The sequence below is a fragment of the Botrytis cinerea genome, chromosome 12, assembly GCF_000143535.2.
Source record: "Botrytis cinerea B05.10 chromosome 12, complete sequence".
In the NCBI taxonomy this organism is placed as follows: Eukaryota; Fungi; Ascomycota; class Leotiomycetes; order Helotiales; family Sclerotiniaceae; genus Botrytis; species Botrytis cinerea.
The window spans coordinates 1,365,525-1,383,159 of record NC_037321.1 but is presented as its reverse complement, the minus strand read 5'-3'; the positions used below and the strand labels follow the sequence as shown (position 1 = coordinate 1,383,159).

The window sequence follows — 17,635 nt, the reverse complement described above, 5'->3', positions numbered from 1 at the left end:
AAAATGAACCAGGTATATTATTCTCAACCAACGTAATCTTGATAATCAACTTTGTACATGTTGCCCGCCCGCTACGTATTTGTTGATAGGGCGCAATCGTTTTTATTCTTTCTTTACCTACCTACCTACCTGCCTGCCTGCCAACCCACGTTTTCATCTTTGCGTATGACTTGAATACTTTCTTGAGCGACCATGTTGCTTTGCCAAAATACTATTCTCCAGAAAATCACGGGTTGTATCAACTGTCATTCTTCAATATTAGATTTCGGTGGCGCAAATCGGAGGTGATCAACTCCTGCACCCTTTTGCAATATGCCCGGTCTGCCATGTAAGAATACCGTGAGCCTTTGGAGCTGGCAAGAGGCCATACTTATACATATCCATAGCTTCCGTCGATCTCGACCAGTGTATAGAAAGTCTCTACAAGAAAAATCTCCTCGCCGAATCGGTGATTGAAGCAATCTGCGCGAAAACGAAGGAACTGCTTATGCAAGAGAGTAATGTGGTTCACGTGTTGGCACCTGTTACTGTAGTGGGAGATATCCATGGGCAATTCTTCGATTTGATTGAGATATTCAAGATTGGAGGGTTCTGTCCAGATACCAATTACTTGTTTCTAGGTATGCCCCGCATTCCGACTCCGCACACACTTCCCCAATGCTAATATATGATCTTTCTCTAGGGGATTATGTGGATAGAGGCATGTTCAGCGTCGAAACGATTTCTCTTCTTGTTTGTCTTAAACTACGATACCCCCATCGCGTTCATCTAATACGAGGAAATCATGAGTCGAGGGGAGTCACTCAGTCGTATGGCTTCTATACGGAGTGCTCCAGGAAATATGGAAATGCAAATGTATGGCATCATTTTACGGATATGTTCGACTTCCTTACATTGAGTGTGGTCATCAATGATCAAATATTTTGTGTTCACGGAGGTATGCTCCCCAACACAATGCTACCTGGCTTTCCTTGGCCTGAAAGCCTTCACATATTGACATTTATCTGCAGGTCTCTCTCCTTCAATACACTCCATCGATCAAATAAAAATCATAGACCGTTTCCGCGAAATCCCCCACGAAGGGCCTATGGCCGACTTGGTCTGGTCCGACCCCGATCCCGAGCGCGACGAATTCTCCCTCTCGCCTCGCGGTGCGGGTTACACGTTCGGCGCGCAAGTTGTGAAGAAATTCCTCGAAGTAAATAAGATGTCGCACATATTGCGAGCCCATCAACTTTGCCAGGAAGGCTACCAGGTTCTCTACGATGATCGATTGAGTACCGTGTGGAGTGCGCCCAATTACTGCTACCGATGCGGGAATATGGCAAGTGTCCTAGAAGTCAGCGACACTGGGGAGAGGTTCTTCAATGTATTTGCTGCCGCGCCGGAAAACGATCTACACAAGGGGGAAATGCAGCAAGCCGGGCAGGACAAGACGGCCGATGGCAGTACTCTGCCAGATTACTTTTTGTGATTCAAGAAGAAAGCCGTCATTTAAACACTAGACCCTATTTTCTTTCGATACGCTATTTTCAAACCAACCACTACTCCCGCCATTCGACATCATGGAGGCAATTATTAAAAAAGCATATTCGCGACAGCTGAGACAGGTTTCGAGAACCCGCTGTGCGCCAGATTCTTCTGCCAAGCAGTTGAGATGCAAATGAGCAACGACCCTATCATTCCATTGTATACAAGACACTGCACTCCAAAAACTGCATTGTGGTCATGATATGCTGTATGTCATTTCACACTTACGAATTGCGTTTTTGTAAATTCAAAATTCCATAGAAATACGAGAAGATACCCATGAATGGATGCCAGGGCAGGACCAGTCATGTAACATGATTCTCTTCATCCATTTAAACACATTAGATACGAAATACAATGAGATACGAAGTTCTATACTCGAGGAAAAGTGAATGAGTCTTTTTGAATTTAAAATAATGTATGCGCGCCTGCCCGCAAGGGAAGTATGCCTTCAAACAACCACAATATGCTTATTACTTTCTCAACTACACATCTCGTTCGTTCGTTCAATCCAGATCATGTGCATGATATGATCGAACATCTTCGTTTCATAACTCATCTGATCATCCGTCCATAACTTATCTGATTATCCACCCATAACTTTTTTCTGTCCAAAATATAAATTTGCAAGGAAAAACAAGTAGGGAAGAGAACGATCGACTAATCTCCTAGCCACAACACAAAAATGAAATCGTCCAAAAGATATTCGTCCAAATCATATACGCGCAAAGGGATGTCGAAAACTTGTCATGTGAGTGCTATGCTATGCGAAGATTGGAATAGATGTCAAAAGAGGCGAATGCGATATGTTAGGCGAAAAGCAGAAGATCAAATGTGAAGCAGATGGTTACATCTACCAGTCCTTGGCGATATCAAAAGACCACTCGAATTCAAGATGCTTCTTCTTGTCGTCATCGACAAAAGTAGAGATGGCGGTGTAGTGACCTCGGGCCATCATTCCACTTGGGGCATCCTCATCGGCGACTAGAATGTTTGGTTAGTTTGGAGAACTTGGAATAGATTTGGTGTGAACGTACATCGCTTGGTGTGGACAGGGTTCTTGTCAGTGTTGGGTGCGTAACTTCCCTGTTGGAGAGTCAGTTTATGAAACATAGTGTAAATATTGACATGCGCGGAAGCACTTACAATCATCTCTTGCAATTTGTCGATTCTGATGCCCTTGCGCTTAATGACTTGAACATATTGGAGACCACTCAAAACATTATGTTGTACTTTAAAAGTAGCAGTAAGATTGAACTTAGAACCTTCCTTAATCTTGAAAGGATGATCCTTCAAGGTACTGAGAGCATCAGGGGTAGAAAGCTCAAGCTTGACTGGAGGGCGGCCTTCAGAGTTCATCTCAAGAGTGAGAATAATACAGTCACGTGGATCTGTTGGGTCACTAAGGTCCTGTCCACCGCCGCCAAGTCCAAGGGATTCCTTGTAGCGTTGAAGAGACTCATCTTCAGCATCTGCAATGAAATAGAGAGTCAGTAAAACGTAGATGGCCATTATTTGTGTTACGGGATAAGCCAATGAGGAAGCATTGGGGTTCTGCTGGGGCAGTAGATTATAGGGAGATAAGGAATGTGGTGACATATTATCTCACTATATCTACCTCCTTCAAACTTGAGATCATTCGATGATCTGTAATCAAGTGGGAAGTTTCTGGCCATTGTCCTGGTCGAATTTGGAAAGCCAAAGAGAGTGGAAAGATAGTGTTTTTGTAACCCCAGAGTCGATGTGGCAACTAAAAGGCATTTGCAACAACTCTTGTACAAACTATTGCACATGGTTGAGTTGCCATGATCAGATAGAATCAAGATACCAAAAGAAACGTTATTTCGAATGAGATCCCCTTCTATCATTTCACGTAGTTTTCTCCAGACCGCTTCAACTGCGGGGTATAGCTGGAGGGGTAGACTTGACACCAGCTAGGCCACGAACACTCCCAGAGGCGTTTGCTAGGTATGATAGAAGCTGAAGATCATCGCAGGATCTGAAGAGCAACACAGAAGACAGGATGAAAGTGGCTTCAGAACGTACCCATCTTGGAATACTCATCCATAGTCTTTTTCTCCCCCACCTTGAATCCATCAGTGGTCTCGGGCAAGAGCTCATTTTCTTGTTGGTCCGCCATCTTCGATGTGTTGTAGTAGGTTTATAAGGGTAGCCGGCGTAACTTGGTGGAATTGATAAGAAAAGGAAGATCTGTAAGGAGAAGTCCAAACACAGAAATTTAAAAGCTGTTGAGTTTGTGGATGCTGCACTTTTGATACAGCAGCGTTGGCAATCGAGATGCAGCTGAGTGGGGCTTGAGCTATGATCCTTGCCCACTCACGAAGGCACAGGAGTATGCAAGAATCTCGTGATGGTGAGGATATGTTTCTTTTGGGCTTGTTGTGTGAAAGGGAGGAGAAGGGGTTGATGAAAGATTGGAATCCAGAGAGTGTTCGAAAGAGATGGATGGGCGATAGCGGCATACGTTAATCAATGAGAGTTTCCAGGTAAATATAACAGGTATGGCAAGATCATGTCATGTGACACACTGCCGTCCATCATAAAAGGGGCATCCCCGTCCAATCAATTAATCAACCAAACATATCCCAAACTGGGCTGGTTCCAGAAGCTTTCCCCCCTCCCCAGCGTCTCCTTTTCCACGCTTGACATTCCAGTCCGATAGCTCTACCGTGGCACAACAATGATCATGATGATGATAAGGCAATAGAACCATCACACGAACGTTGTACCTGGTTGACATTGGATAGAGACCTCTCTAATATACCAGTGCCTAGGTAGCTGGGACGGACTGCAACACCTTCAGATCAAAATGCAGTCAAAGAATGCTCCATATATGCCACCCGCCACCTGCTACCTACTGGGTATAGTAGCTGGACGGCACGTACCTAGGCAAGCCAATGTAAAACACTTTGTTCTTTGTAGAATTATTCAAGATATGGTCACTGTCAGTATGTCCTGTCCACCTCACCGTGCATCTGGGTGTAGTGAATGCCAGTAGGTCGGATTGGAGTGTGTTGCGGTACGAGGGCACGTTATGTCTGCCATCCGTCTGCGAATAGAAGACGGCAGATGGGAGTGGGAGAAAGGATGAAAGCTCCGACTCTGGACACAATGTTGCAACGTACATACCGAGCACACCGTACATACATATATACATACATACAGACAGACATACATACATGCTCGTACATCTCTCCCACTGATCATTCCTCCCCCCCACCCCGGCAAACCCACTTTGCATCATCAGAAAACCACCAATCCTCTTGTCAGGAAGTCCAAAGCCCTCAGGGATCGCAGAATCTCCCACACTGACTTTGTGTTCTTTTGCTTTTGTACCGTTTCCTCCCTCCACTTGCCATTGATCCTTGACGGGAACTCACCCATTCACATTCACGTCTGCATTCACAATCACAAATTCATCATCCTGCATTGCTTCCTGCTCGTTGTTGAGTTTGATCAGTCTGGGGTTACTCCGATTTAAGGCGCACATTTGATATCGCGTACTCAGGTATAATTACTGCGATTTTGGCGGGCATCTCCAATCAATTTTCTTCGATAACCTTTCTTTCCACTTTCCCTCCGTGTCCCGTCGCGAACAAGATCAAAGCTTCTTCACCACACCGGACACTCCTTCCTTCAACGCTCAACGCGCAACATCTACATCAAGAAGGCGTGGATCGTGTTAAGTGTTTTTCATGTACGTTTCCTCTTTTTATGCTCCCCTTGCGGTATGAATGTGAATCAAAAGATCATCAAAAATGTGTGCTAATCGCGTAACCACGAAACAGAATTACAGTTTCTCCGAAATCTTCTTAACGCACCCTTTAGATTTATTCAATCTAATATTCCATCCGACAATCCTCTATCCGCATCCTTTCTAGCGCCTTGTCATTGAGCCAGTTTCTATCGCAATGCCTGCCTCGCGACACTTGCCCGCAAAGGTCAATCCTTTGATGACCTCGGAGATTCCATCTTGTAAGGCGATGCGCCAGTCGCGTACGTGGTTGAGATCCAGAGCTAACGGTTTTCGCAGATGACACCTTAGTCGCCAGAAGAAGACTGGGTCAGACAGATCTTGCTGTGAAGACAGGTCAACTCAACAAATCAAACTCTACCCAGCCCAAGAACTTGGGGACTTTCGATTATGCACACTTACGTGCTCCGCTGCCCAAAGGTATCCACAGCGGCATTTTCAAGCCTTCACCCGCCTCGTATTTTTTGATGCGCCGTAGCAATGATGGCTTCATCAGCGCGACCGGAATGTTCAAGGCTACCTTCCCCTACTCGGAGACTGCGGAAGAAGAGATGGAACGCCGATATATCAAGAGCCTCCCAACAACCTCTATAGATGAGACCGCAGGGAATGTTTGGATCCCACCCCATCATGCGCTTGAGCTTGCAGAGGAATACCAGATCTTGCCTTGGATTAAAGCTCTGCTTGACAATGCGCCAATTGAAGTGAACCCAACTAAAGACCAGACACCTAAATCTATTGCGCCCCCTCCAAAGTTTGACTTTAAAGATCTCGCTCCAATTCCCGCACCAAAGCTACAATTAGACGAGGCCCCTCAAATCTCCCCTCCTGAGGCCCTAGCTGCACTAACTACCAAAAGTGGCCGCCCTCGTCGATCCGCGTCACCCAGCAAGTATGCAACTTCATCCCCACGCAAGATCGCAAGGGCACGCAAACCAAGTGCCAGACTAGCAAGTTTGGAACCTGTTGCGGCTGCTACCAATAATGTACTTGAACAAGTCCTGGAAAATGGCGTAGTTGAGGCCGAGGAAAAGGGGGATTCTACAGAGTCCACAACTTCCCAACCAATTCAGGAGCAAGTCGAGGAGCAAGTTGAGGAGCAAGTCGAGGAGCAAGTTAAGGAAATCAAGGAAGTTAAGGCGCAGATTGAGGAACCAACCACAGAGGAATCAAGCGAAGAAACCTCGGAGCCAAAGGTCAAAGTCAAGGTTGATACTGATGTTGAAGTTAATGGCGATGTCGAAACCACCCACACTCACGTTCAGGTTGAGATGCCAGCTGGTACACCAGATCTCCCTCTCCCAGAAGATACGGAGGCTATGATCGCCAAAGCGAAAGAAATGGTAGAGGCTGCTGTCAAGCAAGACGCAGGAATACCAACTCGCTCGAAGAGAAAGGCGGAAGAGTACGAGGAAGATGAGGAAGAGGAAGAAACTCTGGAGGTGGGCACAGCTAAGAAGGTTAAGGTGGCTGCCGATTTGAAGAAGGAGAGAGTTAAGACTCGGGCTTTGATCGGTCTGAGTGCAACTTTGGCAATTGGGTAAGCCCCCCTCCCCGAACCTCAGCAATTTCATACTTGATGCGATGCAGTACTAACATAAATCGCAGTGCAATGATTCCATATGTATTTGGCGCATTTTAAAGTGATCACGCTGGACATGGGTTGTATATTGTTATGTTTTCTGTTTCATCTCCTGTTTATTAGTCGAGGGGCGTTCATGGCAGGGACACTGGATTTTCGGATGACCTTGAAGACCTGCGGAAACTTTTGCTGGATCACTACCAAGTAAAAAGAACATTTTTCAAAGTAGATATTACAGCACTGGAAGCCACGACGACTTTTTGGGAGCAAACGCGGTGTCGTTTCTTCCTCATACCATCATTGTGTTCTGATAGGCAAAATCAAATTAATTTGACCATGGGTTTCAATTGGTTCTTGAGATTCAAATAATGCTGGGGTGGGTGGGTGTTGGTTTGTTCCTTCTCAATCGGTGAAAAGGAAATAAAGGTCCCAATTGGGAAATGCCACCATCGTGCCTTCCCTAGGTGCTAGGTAGGTGCAATCTTTTTACGACCTTTGAATTCTTGCCTCTCAAATGTTGGACACTCTTCCTAATTAACCCATTCTTCTATCTTTTTCTTCACTATATCAAAAATTTGAAAATATCATCATAATCATGCTCACCATCAATTCTGCCTACAGTGAGAATTGATCTTCATCAAGATTCTTTCATATGAGCACGGTCTTGCCATGGCGCAACCAGAGACACCTGCAAGCGCATCGCGAAATTCTGTCATTTCCCCTTTTGCAGGTGGTATAACCACCGCTCAACTGGAACAAGTGTTACCGAGGACTCCTCAGATGACCAGATTTAATCTTTTGAGAAGACATCTTCGGGCGCCTAAAAATCCCAATTCTCGCATTTCCAATAGTGAAATCATCGCTAGTGATGACGAGGCAGCGACCACATCACCGTCAACCCCGATCGTGCAACCACCGGAATCTCTAACTGGCGAAGCTACAAGAGATGAAGGTAAAGAAATATCTGTAGCTGCAGATGGCGATGAAGTTGTGCAAAGGATTCCAAAATCTACTGATATTCTGCGTTCTTCCCCTCATGAAAATGTTTCACATTCAAAGCAACTCAGCAAAATATTACCCAAAAGGTTTTTAAGAACAATCGCGAAGCGCAAAAAGTCACGGAGGGAGCAACGCATCGCGTCTAAACTCGCTACTTTACATCCTATCGAAGAATTATCGAGTGCATCGACCCATGAAAAGAAAGACGATGAAAAAGTAACCCCATCTCATCGTGGGTGTCGTCGCCCAGCTGAATTAAATATATTGTTCAAAAATCCCGACCCCCGTAGCGATGAAACATTCGATGACAGTCAAGAATCTACCAGTCTTGAAGAACACATTCGAATAGCTTCGCGCACATCCAATTTACGGCCTTTAAGTGATCCTGAGGTCCGAGATATCTGTTTTCCATTTGGTACATCGCGGTTAGTTCCAAGAACGGCTATGGGCTCACACAAAAATGAAAATAATAGCAATCATCTTAATGACCTTGAGATCGAGATTCTTGGACTGCATGATGCTAGTCATTCATCTGATTGTATGCCTGGCCCAAGCGACTCAGAGGATGCCCACATTGACCACACGTCTCGCAAGGGTGGTCGTCCAAGCCCAAAGAAAAAACATAAGAGGAAGAATAAGAGACCTCGACGACTTCCAGTGGATGAGTTGCACTTGGTATCTGAAAGAGTGGCAGAACTTGGTCAGGAGAAATATGATGAAAATGGTATGGTCAAAGTTTTTCAAAGAGTGTGTGATACAATATTGATTAGAGTATAGTGCAGCCTTCAGCTGAAATCCTAGATGATCCAATCTCTCAAGACTCTTCGGATGCCCTAAAAGTTATACAGAGTTTTGGGCGGACAAAGAGCGAGAGAAAAGTGTTTCAGACATACTATGGCGCCTTTGGAAAGATTGATAGTAGAGAATTTCGATTCCCACATCCTTACACCAAATCTCCTCGGGCAGAATCAAATAATCGCCATGGAATGAGCTCTTCTCACTCTGATGGTTTCGTTGGAGCTGAAACAAGTCTCACTGGTAGATGTATGCTGTTGCCCAAGCAAAAGGGTGTTTGCGTTAGCATATGGGGACTGACTACTCGAGTAGCACAATTAGAGTTGGTTCGCGAAAGGGACTACGGGCTAGTCGGCGAGCCAGATGATCAAGCTAAAAAAAGAGCTCTAGCGAAAAAAATCAACAGACATCCGAAGAAGAAAGCTACAATTAGTGCGCCATTAGTGATTGAAGTTGAGTCTCAAGCAGTTAGAACGGGCGAAATTCAACAAAATGACAATGATAGCCGGAGTCATGGAGACTGGGAGACGAATCTGGACGATCAACCGATTAATGGGTATCTTTCTGGAGATGAAATGATTCCAGGTGCAGAAAACAATTTTCTGCCGCCGCCCACTGGGAAAGTGTGCCGAAGAGTCACCTTTGATGAAAGAGTCGAAGTTGACTGGCGTGTCAGAATACCTTCTTTGGACTCTAAGACATCTGGAGGATCTTTCGAGGTCAAGAGAAGAAGCAATTCATCTGATTCCATAATTTGGCGGGACATGGAGACGGTTCGCTTGAAGAGGTGCCACGAAGAAGATAGCGAGGAGGATGTGTTGTCTATCAATGAATCGGAACGAAGCATCATCAGTATTTCAAGTGATATCGACGAGATGGGAGAAAGCGACGGGTCTGGTAACGATAATGATGAAGAGATGGACGACGAGGACGAACCTGAAGACGAGAGTGAACATGAAGACGAGGGAGAGGGTGGAAAATGCTTCAATGTGCAAGCAGTCCATGCACAACAATCAGATGAGCCAACCGACGGGGATATCCTCTCCACTAAAGACGAATCGGGAGAGGAAAGGCATCAGAGCAACGAGAAGGATGACGATAAAGATGATTTCTATACTTCCGAAGAAGATGCGATTTTGAACAAGCCAGTGGACGGTGATGAAAAAATCACCGGGATGTTTTTCTCAAGAGGGTTGAATCAGCACAAGAAAACTTCTTCAATTCAAGGGTTGACAGTGCAAGAATCACAAACGACAAGAACTGAAGGTAACGACTGCAGCCAGGTATTACAGCTATCCAATTCCACGAGTCGGCAGAATACTACACAAGCATCAAGAATACCAGAGGCCGATATTTGGAGACCTCGAAGGCCAAAGTCAAGAGACATTATGAACGAGACGCAAGAGGACATCTTTGATAGCCCAAGCCCGATTTCAACAATCGCCAAAAGAAAGTCAACTGGTTTGCAGACGCGTAGACGGACAACATTTCGCAATAGGCCGCTAGCCCTTATGACTGGTAGACCTTCTACGCCACCCAGTCCTGAAATTCAAGAGACTCAAATTGTGACACCTGAGAAATCAGAAACACGATTAATTGCAGTCCGCGACATCTCTCCTGAGCTTGGCGAATCGCAAGTATCCAATACACCTGATGAGTTCGACGAATCCATATCGGACGTATTGCTCCTTACCAGCAACGAGAGCTCACTTCATTCTTCTCAACTTTCATTCGTCCCAGATGAGATTCCGAAGGAAACCTACTTTTCCCGAGCGTCCCAGGCACTGGAAGAACACAGGACACCTCCCATGTCTAGAAGCAAGTCAACTCCTGGTCGCTTCCATCCCGATCACTTCAAGAGAATTGCCATTCCCACTTATGCCCAGCCAATCACCGAGACTACGGCGAGCGAGGCATCTGCACTGAGCATGTCGCCCAATTTTTCACAACAGTCATACCGACCTACGTCTAGCTCAGAAAAAAGCTTGAGTAGTCTTACGCGACAGGCCAGTTTTGCTTCGGGGACTTTGCCAGGCTCTGCTAGGAAGAGAACGAAAACTTTACCATTCAAACCGCCATTCAAACAGCCAATTTTGAAAATTTAGCTACGCCTGGTTCGCTAAGCTAAGACGAAGTTTACGGAGGGCCAAGAGATATTTCTTAGGCTTTAACGTGGAATAATTTGCTATCTAGGAGGGAGAATTGTGGCGATATGAGCATAAATAAGGATCATTCGAAATTTGTATGGAGATCGAGCTGTTGGCAGTGCCATGAGATAGAGATGTCAGTTTTGCAGCAATATCCGAGGAGCTGATGTTTACAATATTTTATTCATAATATGTATATCCGGGCTTTATATATCTTTCACTGTAGCTTTTATCCATCTAAACATTCTTACCATCATAACTTCGCTTCTCATTCTGTATGTTCCATTGATTAATCCGCTTCCAATATTGTTGTGCCTCTAGATACAGGACGAGATACTAGACGAGATGTCCAACGTGAAAATCTGCCATACTATAGTTGGTTCTCAGCTTGTAAATCGCTTAACACCTACCAGTTTTTAATTCACTTCCTCGATTATGTTGCTAGAAGCGTTAGCCTTTCTTTACTTGAGCGGCAGTGGTAGAATTGGACCTTCGGGTTTGACGAGGATTTACAAAGCAGATTAGTCGACAAAGTGATAATTTCATCGTCTATTTCTCAGCGGTTGCACTTCTCCATCAAACACGCTTTCTTTAGAGTAAACTTCTCTTTCATTTTCTGTACCAGAACGCCTTGCTAAATGAACAATTTGGCCAGTACAGTATCTTTCCAGTAGTAGTAGAAGACGACATTAAATCTCAATTATTTCGCACCTTTTCCCTTCGCTTCGTTCTCGCCTAGCTCCCTTATATACACCTTTGTCAATCCTTCTCCACTATAATCTTCCTGTCCGTTCTCGAATCCTGGACACACGCCCACGGCTAGATATTTTCCATCACTTGAAAATGAGAGAGCGGCCACGCTCGTTGGGTATTTCTGATACTGTCTAATTCTTCTTTTCGCAACGGCGTCCCATAGCGCAACTACTCCATCACCGCCTCCAGATGCGAATGTACCGTGAGTGGGGTGAAATGCGAGGGCGTTGACTGGATATACGATGTCTGTTCCATCGCCTGCAGCATCTGGTTGGCGATGGCATTTGAAAGCGTATTTGCGGGCTTGGGATTCGGTGGATGGATCAAACCATTCGACGGCGACACGGCCTTCGATTGAGGACGAGGCATAGCCGTCATCGTTGGGCATGCAGGCTACGGCGCGGGTCATGAATTTGAGAGAGGATTCGCGTTGTTGCCAGGGCTCTTGGGAGGGGTCGGTAGAGAAAGGGAGTGAATAGATGTAGAGAAGTCGGGAGGACATGGCGACTACGAGTTTCGTGGCTGTGAGGGAGAGGGAATGCGGCTTAGAAGGAAGGGGGATTGTCATTGGGGACTGCGAGGGGTCGGAAAGGTTGTGAATGTGAAGTGTTTGGTCCCATGAAGCGGATATGAGGAGAGCTAGAAGATTGTATTAGTATTCTGTAACAATTGACCCATGTGATGAAGGAGATAATTACAATGCTCTTTACTATACACCACCGACTTGACTGGCGCCTCATGGGTACTCAACACTGTGTGTTCTCCGCTCTCCAAATCAATCCTATTCCACATTAGCATTCCAAGTCTAACTCAATTGTCCCAATGATCAAACAAACCTTTTCACCTGCCAATCCATACCAGCTGAAAACGCCTCACTCTCATCCTTCCCAAAACAAACATCCAGTACTGGCGCCCGGTGTTCGTAAGTTCTCAATAGCTGCCCCCCTTCGGAAACATTTTCTGTGTTGTATAGATAGACCTTTTTATCCCAAGATGAAACAAGTAATCTGGTAGGCGTATAAGGCGAGTATTGTAGAGAAGAAACTGCGTCAGTAGGTGGCTCAGAGAGCTCGAATTGTACTGCTGAAGAGCTATGTTAGTATCCTTGCTTGAGCTTGAGGTGATGTATCGCTTGCGTACCTGGCGCCATGATTGTGTAATAAGATGGAAATGATAGTGAGGGTAGAGTTAAATTCTTTGCGCGCAAGAATATGAAGTCTGTAACAAGGAGCTTTTCAAAAGAGTGATTCGTCAATGATAATTCAATTCAAGTGTAACGAGGTTCCAGTGAAATATTTAGACTGATCTCGAAGCCGCGTTTCTATACAAGGCTTAGCTTAGGTATTCTGCCATACTCACCGCTAAGATGTTTGTCAGCCTTGCATTAAGCCTTTCAACTTTTGCCAATTGTGCCCCTCTCTATGTTCAACAACCACCGTTTCAAGCTTTGCAAATCGCAATAAAGATAATACTCCTCTCAAAATCCCAAAGCTGAGAGCGTGGACAGACGTGCAACAAAACTTCTGAAAGGTTCTAAGGGCGAGCTAATATTGGCAGTGAGCTACAACTGCGACCTCCGCACTACTTTCTCCGGCATTTATAAACACATTTGAGCGCGAATATTTGATACTTCGTGGGTTCGGAAACGAATCTAGAGGAGGCATTATTGCTGTCTAATACCACAAGGGAAAGAACCAGGATCCTTCTCGTACTTCCCACTCGCGAATCGCCCTAGATCCAAACTACGAGCGTATACACAAGATGCCTTTCGCACAACTCGTACTCGGTTCTCCTGGCGCTGGGAAATCTACATATTGCAATGGCATGCAGCAGTTCATGTCTGCCATAGGAAGAAAATGTTCCATTGTGAACCTCGACCCCGCCAATGATCATACAAGCTACCCCTGTGCCATCGACGTGCGCAATTTCATAAAATTGGAAGACATCATGGAGGAAGATTCATTAGGTCCCAATGGTGGCGTACTATATGCACTTGAGGAACTAGAAAATAATATGGAGTGGTTGGAGGAAGGACTGGCAGAACTGGGCGAAGATTACGTACTTTTTGATTGTCCAGGTCAGGTCGAACTTTATACACATCATTCGTCTTTACGAAACATATTTTTTAAGTTACAGAAATTAGGATATAGAGTACGTTATTCTATTCTCTATTGGGGGTCTATTTTCAGAATTCAAGATGCTGATTTTTGTGCAGCTTGTAGTTCTCCATCTTTCCGATTCTTATTGCTTGACTTTGCCTTCATTGTACATCTCCAATCTGATCCTCTCGCTGCGAGCAATGCTCCAAATGGATTTACCACATCTGAATGTATTGACGAAAATGGATAAATTGGCTTCATATCCACCACTACCTTTCAACTTAGACTTCTATACCGAAGTCCAAGATCTTTCACACTTACTTCCTAGCCTTCAGGAGGAATCATCGTTAATGAAAGGCTCAAAGTTCGAGGGTCTGAATAAAGCGATCATTCAGCTTGTTGAAGATTTCGGCTTGGTAGGATTCGAAACTCTAGCTGTGGAAGATAAGAGGAGTATGATGCATCTACTTCAAGTCATAGATCGTGCCGGAGGATATGCTTTTGGTGGTGCAGAGGGTGCGAATGATACCGTGTGGCAAGTAGCTATGAGAGAGGGTACGACAACGATGGATATTAAGGATGTTCAGGAGCGCTGGATTGATCGTAAGGAGGAGTATGATGAATCATATCGAGAGATGGAGAGGAAGCAATTCGAGGAACAATCCAGGATGCAGGAAGAGGAAGAGAACTCGAGAGCTGCAGAAGATGATGATGACCTCGAAGAGATGGCTCGGGCGCCATTCGATTCAGGCGTAAAAGTTGTTAGAACAAATCAATGATACCCTCAACCATTTCAATCACTTAATTCTTCATCCTCCTCACTATCCACTGCATCCACCATCATAATATCTTTCGCAGATTGTGCCGTAGCTCCCTTGTTTGTGCCAAACATCTTTTCCAATGTAGATTCACTTTGTTCACCCAAGTCTCTGCGGGCCTTTAATATCATCTCCCTCGCCCTTCTGATAGCTTCTTCCTCTGCCTTTCTAATTGTCCCACTAACCCTCACAACTCTGAACAAACAGTTTTTACCGTTCTTGATAGGTAGGCTGTTCATTAGCGATAAAGCTGCCCATACAATCCTATAATGCGCTCGCGAAACTCGTAGAATAAATGTCGATGTCGCAGATGACAAATATTTTACTACATTTCAATCGCATCAGTATCCACCACTCCAGATCAAAACTTGTTTCAGAAAAGAATGAACAAACCGGCAATACTATCTGCAACTGCACCGCTTCCATAATCTCCAAACAGATTCGTAACTTCCAGTTGAATGCCTCGCAGTAGTGCGCGCGAAGTCAGTGCATCGACTGTTGGTTGATTGAACACCACTACATCTGGTAGTTTTTCCTTGCTACCGGTGTTCTTCTCTAGCTCCGGGTAGAGAATATTGACCAGAAGGTATCGATTCTTAATCCGTACCATGGTTGTTGAGATTTGATGTATCAATTGCTTTGGTCTGGAACAACGCGCCGAACAGAAAAAAAGTTCGGGATACGCGATTTCTTGTGACGTCGGCCTAGGGATCGGTAAGTGGGGAAATTCACTATCTCCCGAGGGGTAGCGACGACTAGAACCTCAAATCATTCGACAACAGATTTCAAAATGGATAAACAAACTTTGAAAGCAGCAATTCTTATTGTGTCGACTACTGCAGCTAAAGATGCATCAACCGACTCCTCCGGTCCTATTTTAAAAGGTGTTTTCGAGGAAGCAGGCGGGCAATGGGAAGTTGTGGAAACGAAGATCGTGAGTGACAATGTGACAGATATTCAAAGAAGTGTGATGTCCTGGACAGATCAAGGAAATACTATCAACGTTGTGATTACTACTGGTGGGACGGGCTTTGCAGTCTCTGACAATACTCCTGAGGTAATACAGTAACCCAAGGTATCATACACATGCTAAAATAGTACTATCATAGGCAATTACACCCCTTCTACACAAGCAAGCTCCAGGACTTGTCCATGGGATGCTTGCTGCTTCATTGGCAGTCACTCCTTGTAGGTTTGGAAGAATCACGAGTCCCAACAGTTAGTTGACTGATAATAGTTGCTCTCATGTCAAGGCCAGTAGCGGGTGTTCGCAACAAGACGATCATCATCACATTACCTGGATCGCCCAAAGGAGCAAAAGAGAACCTTCAATCAATATTGAAGCTTTTGCCGCATGCCTGCTTTCAGGCTATGGGGGCGGATTCTCGGTCGCTACATGTGGGAGGTGTAAAGAAGCTTGAGAAGGAAGCCGGCATTAGTTCTGCGGGTGCTTCTCTGCCAGTACATTCACATAAACATAATCACTCACATGGTCACGACCACAGTCATGGTCATGGTCATAGCCATGGGCATGCAATGCCTGTCAGACATACTGCGCCAGATGAAAATCCTCTTTCGAATGATCCTGCTCTTGGTCCAACGCGACGGAGTCGTTCATCGCCATACCCCATGTTATCTGTCGATGATGCTTTGAGGCTAATAGAAAAACACACACCTGCCCCGCATGCCATAAAAGCTGATGTAAATGGAGATATTGTAGGGTCTGTCCTGGCGGAGGATGTCACGGCAACTGAAGCTGTGCCGGCATATCGCGCCAGTATTGTCGACGGATATGCGGTCATTGCTACAGAAGGTAAATCAAACAAAGGCGTGTTTCCTGTAGCATCGATATCTCATGCCACCGCTGGTGAGCATCCTCTTCTGCTAGAAGGTCAGATTGCACGCATTACAACCGGTGCACCGCTTCCGCCTGGGGCTACTTCTGTCATAATGGTAGAAGATACTGTGCTGAAGACAATGACTGAAGATGGCAGCGAGGAGAAAGAAGTTGAAATATTAGCCGATGGAGTAAAACCTGGTGAAAATGTTAGAGAAGTTGGTAGTGACATTGAAGCTGGGTCTACTATAATGCGCAAAGGGGAAGAAATATCTGCCAATGGTGGTGAACTCGGTCTACTCACATCTGTCGGCAGAGCAGAGGTAAATGTTTACAAGAAACCAATAGTCGGCGTGCTTTCCACAGGAGACGAAATTGTCGAACATAATAGACCTGGCTCTCTCAGAATGGGAGAAGTTCGTGATTGTAACAGGCCAACAATCATGGCGGCGGTGCGAGGTCTAGGATTTGAAGTCCTGGATCTTGGTATTGCTCGAGATAAGCCTGGAGATTTAGAACAAACACTTCGGGATGGACTTCGAAAAGTTGATGTTATCATTACCACCGGTGGTGTATCGATGGGCGAGCTTGATCTTCTGAAGCCTACCATTGAGAGATCATTAGGGGGAACCATTCATTTCGGTCGTGTATCAATGAAACCAGGAAAGCCTACAACCTTTGCAACGGTACCAGTGAAGAACAATGATGGGGAAAGAGTTTCCAAGGTTATATTTTCTCTGCCTGGCAATCCAGTCTCTGCTATAGTTACTCTCCACCTATTCGTTCTACCCTCTCTACATCACGCTTCTGGAATATCCCCTGTAGGATTGCCCAAGGTTCCGGTAACTCTATCACACGACATTCGTTTGGACCCTCAAAGAGCTGAGTACCATAGAGCGGTCGTCACAATAGCGAGAGATGGCCTTTTGTATGCAAGTAGCACTGGTGTGCAACGCAGCTCGAGGGTTGGAAGCTTAAAGAGTGCAAATGCATTGTTGTGTTTGCCAACAGGATCGAAGAATCTACCGAGAAATACAAAGGTAGAAGCATTGCTGATGAGTAGAGTCAGAAGTGAAGATGAAGGTTGATTGATTTTTGCGAGGGGATAAACATGCTGGTGGGAGGTGGTTAGTGGCTGGACCGATTTTTACCTAAACGAGAATCGAAAGTGAATTAAAAGTATTTCGTATCCTCCAATTGGAAGGAACTCTTCCCTCCTCTCATTCTCGATATCACATTTTCTAGAAGCTCCTCAGCATGGTCTTTTTCTCTCCCTCCCAAATATCTACTCTCTCGCTTT

At 45.2% G+C, this 17,635-nt stretch overlaps 8 protein-coding genes across 11 annotated transcripts; 5 read left to right on the top strand and 3 right to left on the bottom strand.

The window, feature by feature from the left end:
* The first annotated feature begins 40 nt into the window (after positions 1-40).
* On the top strand, positions 41-1,895 carry BCIN_12g04130 (hypothetical protein). The gene is made up of 4 exons (XM_001546540.2): positions 41-328; positions 387-620; positions 683-937; positions 1,011-1,895. The coding sequence occupies exons 1-4, from the start codon at positions 313-315 to the stop codon at positions 1,472-1,474; spliced, it is 969 nt and encodes a 322-aa protein (XP_001546590.1). The 5' UTR covers positions 41-312; the 3' UTR covers positions 1,475-1,895.
* A 13-nt stretch (positions 1,896-1,908) lies between these two features.
* On the bottom strand, positions 1,909-4,035 carry Bcrdi1. The gene is made up of 4 exons (XM_024696425.1): positions 3,577-4,035; positions 2,677-3,002; positions 2,568-2,616; positions 1,909-2,514 (listed from the first exon to the last, which is right to left on the bottom strand). The coding sequence occupies exons 1-4, from the start codon at positions 3,668-3,670 to the stop codon at positions 2,384-2,386; spliced, it is 600 nt and encodes a 199-aa protein (XP_024552233.1). The 5' UTR covers positions 3,671-4,035; the 3' UTR covers positions 1,909-2,383.
* An 870-nt stretch (positions 4,036-4,905) lies between these two features.
* Positions 4,906-7,233, top strand: BCIN_12g04110 (hypothetical protein). Its single transcript, XM_024696424.1, has 4 exons — positions 4,906-5,248; positions 5,340-5,526; positions 5,585-6,845; positions 6,914-7,233. Exons 2-4 carry the CDS (start codon positions 5,463-5,465, stop codon positions 6,945-6,947), a joined length of 1,359 nt encoding a protein of 452 aa, XP_024552232.1. The 5' UTR covers positions 4,906-5,248; positions 5,340-5,462; the 3' UTR covers positions 6,948-7,233.
* A 27-nt stretch (positions 7,234-7,260) lies between these two features.
* BCIN_12g04100 (hypothetical protein) lies at positions 7,261-11,146 on the top strand. Of its 4 annotated transcripts, XM_024696421.1 has the most exons (4): positions 7,261-7,358; positions 7,509-8,610; positions 8,664-8,930; positions 8,994-11,146. In XM_024696421.1, exons 2-4 carry the CDS (start codon positions 7,557-7,559, stop codon positions 10,784-10,786), a joined length of 3,114 nt encoding a protein of 1,037 aa, XP_024552231.1. In that variant the 5' UTR covers positions 7,261-7,358; positions 7,509-7,556; the 3' UTR covers positions 10,787-11,146. The 4 variants fall into 4 exon arrangements, with proteins under 4 accessions (XP_024552231.1, XP_024552230.1, XP_024552229.1 ...); XM_024696423.1 differs by having other exon boundaries at positions 8,664-11,146; XM_024696422.1 differs by having other exon boundaries at positions 7,261-8,610.
* A 216-nt stretch (positions 11,147-11,362) lies between these two features.
* Positions 11,363-12,867, bottom strand: Bcbub3. Its single transcript, XM_024696420.1, has 4 exons — positions 12,722-12,867; positions 12,418-12,664; positions 12,280-12,362; positions 11,363-12,220 (listed from the first exon to the last, which is right to left on the bottom strand). Exons 1-4 carry the CDS (start codon positions 12,729-12,731, stop codon positions 11,529-11,531), a joined length of 1,032 nt encoding a protein of 343 aa, XP_024552228.1. The 5' UTR covers positions 12,732-12,867; the 3' UTR covers positions 11,363-11,528.
* A 137-nt stretch (positions 12,868-13,004) lies between these two features.
* Positions 13,005-14,492, top strand: Bcgpn2. Its single transcript, XM_024696419.1, has 2 exons — positions 13,005-13,732; positions 13,797-14,492. The coding sequence occupies exons 1-2, from the start codon at positions 13,343-13,345 to the stop codon at positions 14,457-14,459; spliced, it is 1,053 nt and encodes a 350-aa protein (XP_024552227.1). The 5' UTR covers positions 13,005-13,342; the 3' UTR covers positions 14,460-14,492.
* Bcpop5 lies at positions 14,422-15,157 on the bottom strand. The gene is made up of 2 exons (XM_024696418.1): positions 14,892-15,157; positions 14,422-14,823 (listed from the first exon to the last, which is right to left on the bottom strand). Exons 1-2 carry the CDS (start codon positions 15,106-15,108, stop codon positions 14,474-14,476), a joined length of 567 nt encoding a protein of 188 aa, XP_024552226.1. The 5' UTR covers positions 15,109-15,157; the 3' UTR covers positions 14,422-14,473.
* Positions 15,158-15,238: 81 nt separating this feature from the next.
* On the top strand, positions 15,239-17,623 carry BCIN_12g04060 (hypothetical protein). The gene is made up of 3 exons (XM_001552146.2): positions 15,239-15,555; positions 15,608-15,686; positions 15,736-17,623. Exons 1-3 carry the CDS (start codon positions 15,289-15,291, stop codon positions 17,421-17,423), a joined length of 2,034 nt encoding a protein of 677 aa, XP_001552196.1. The 5' UTR covers positions 15,239-15,288; the 3' UTR covers positions 17,424-17,623.
* The last annotated feature ends 12 nt before the right edge of the window (positions 17,624-17,635 follow it).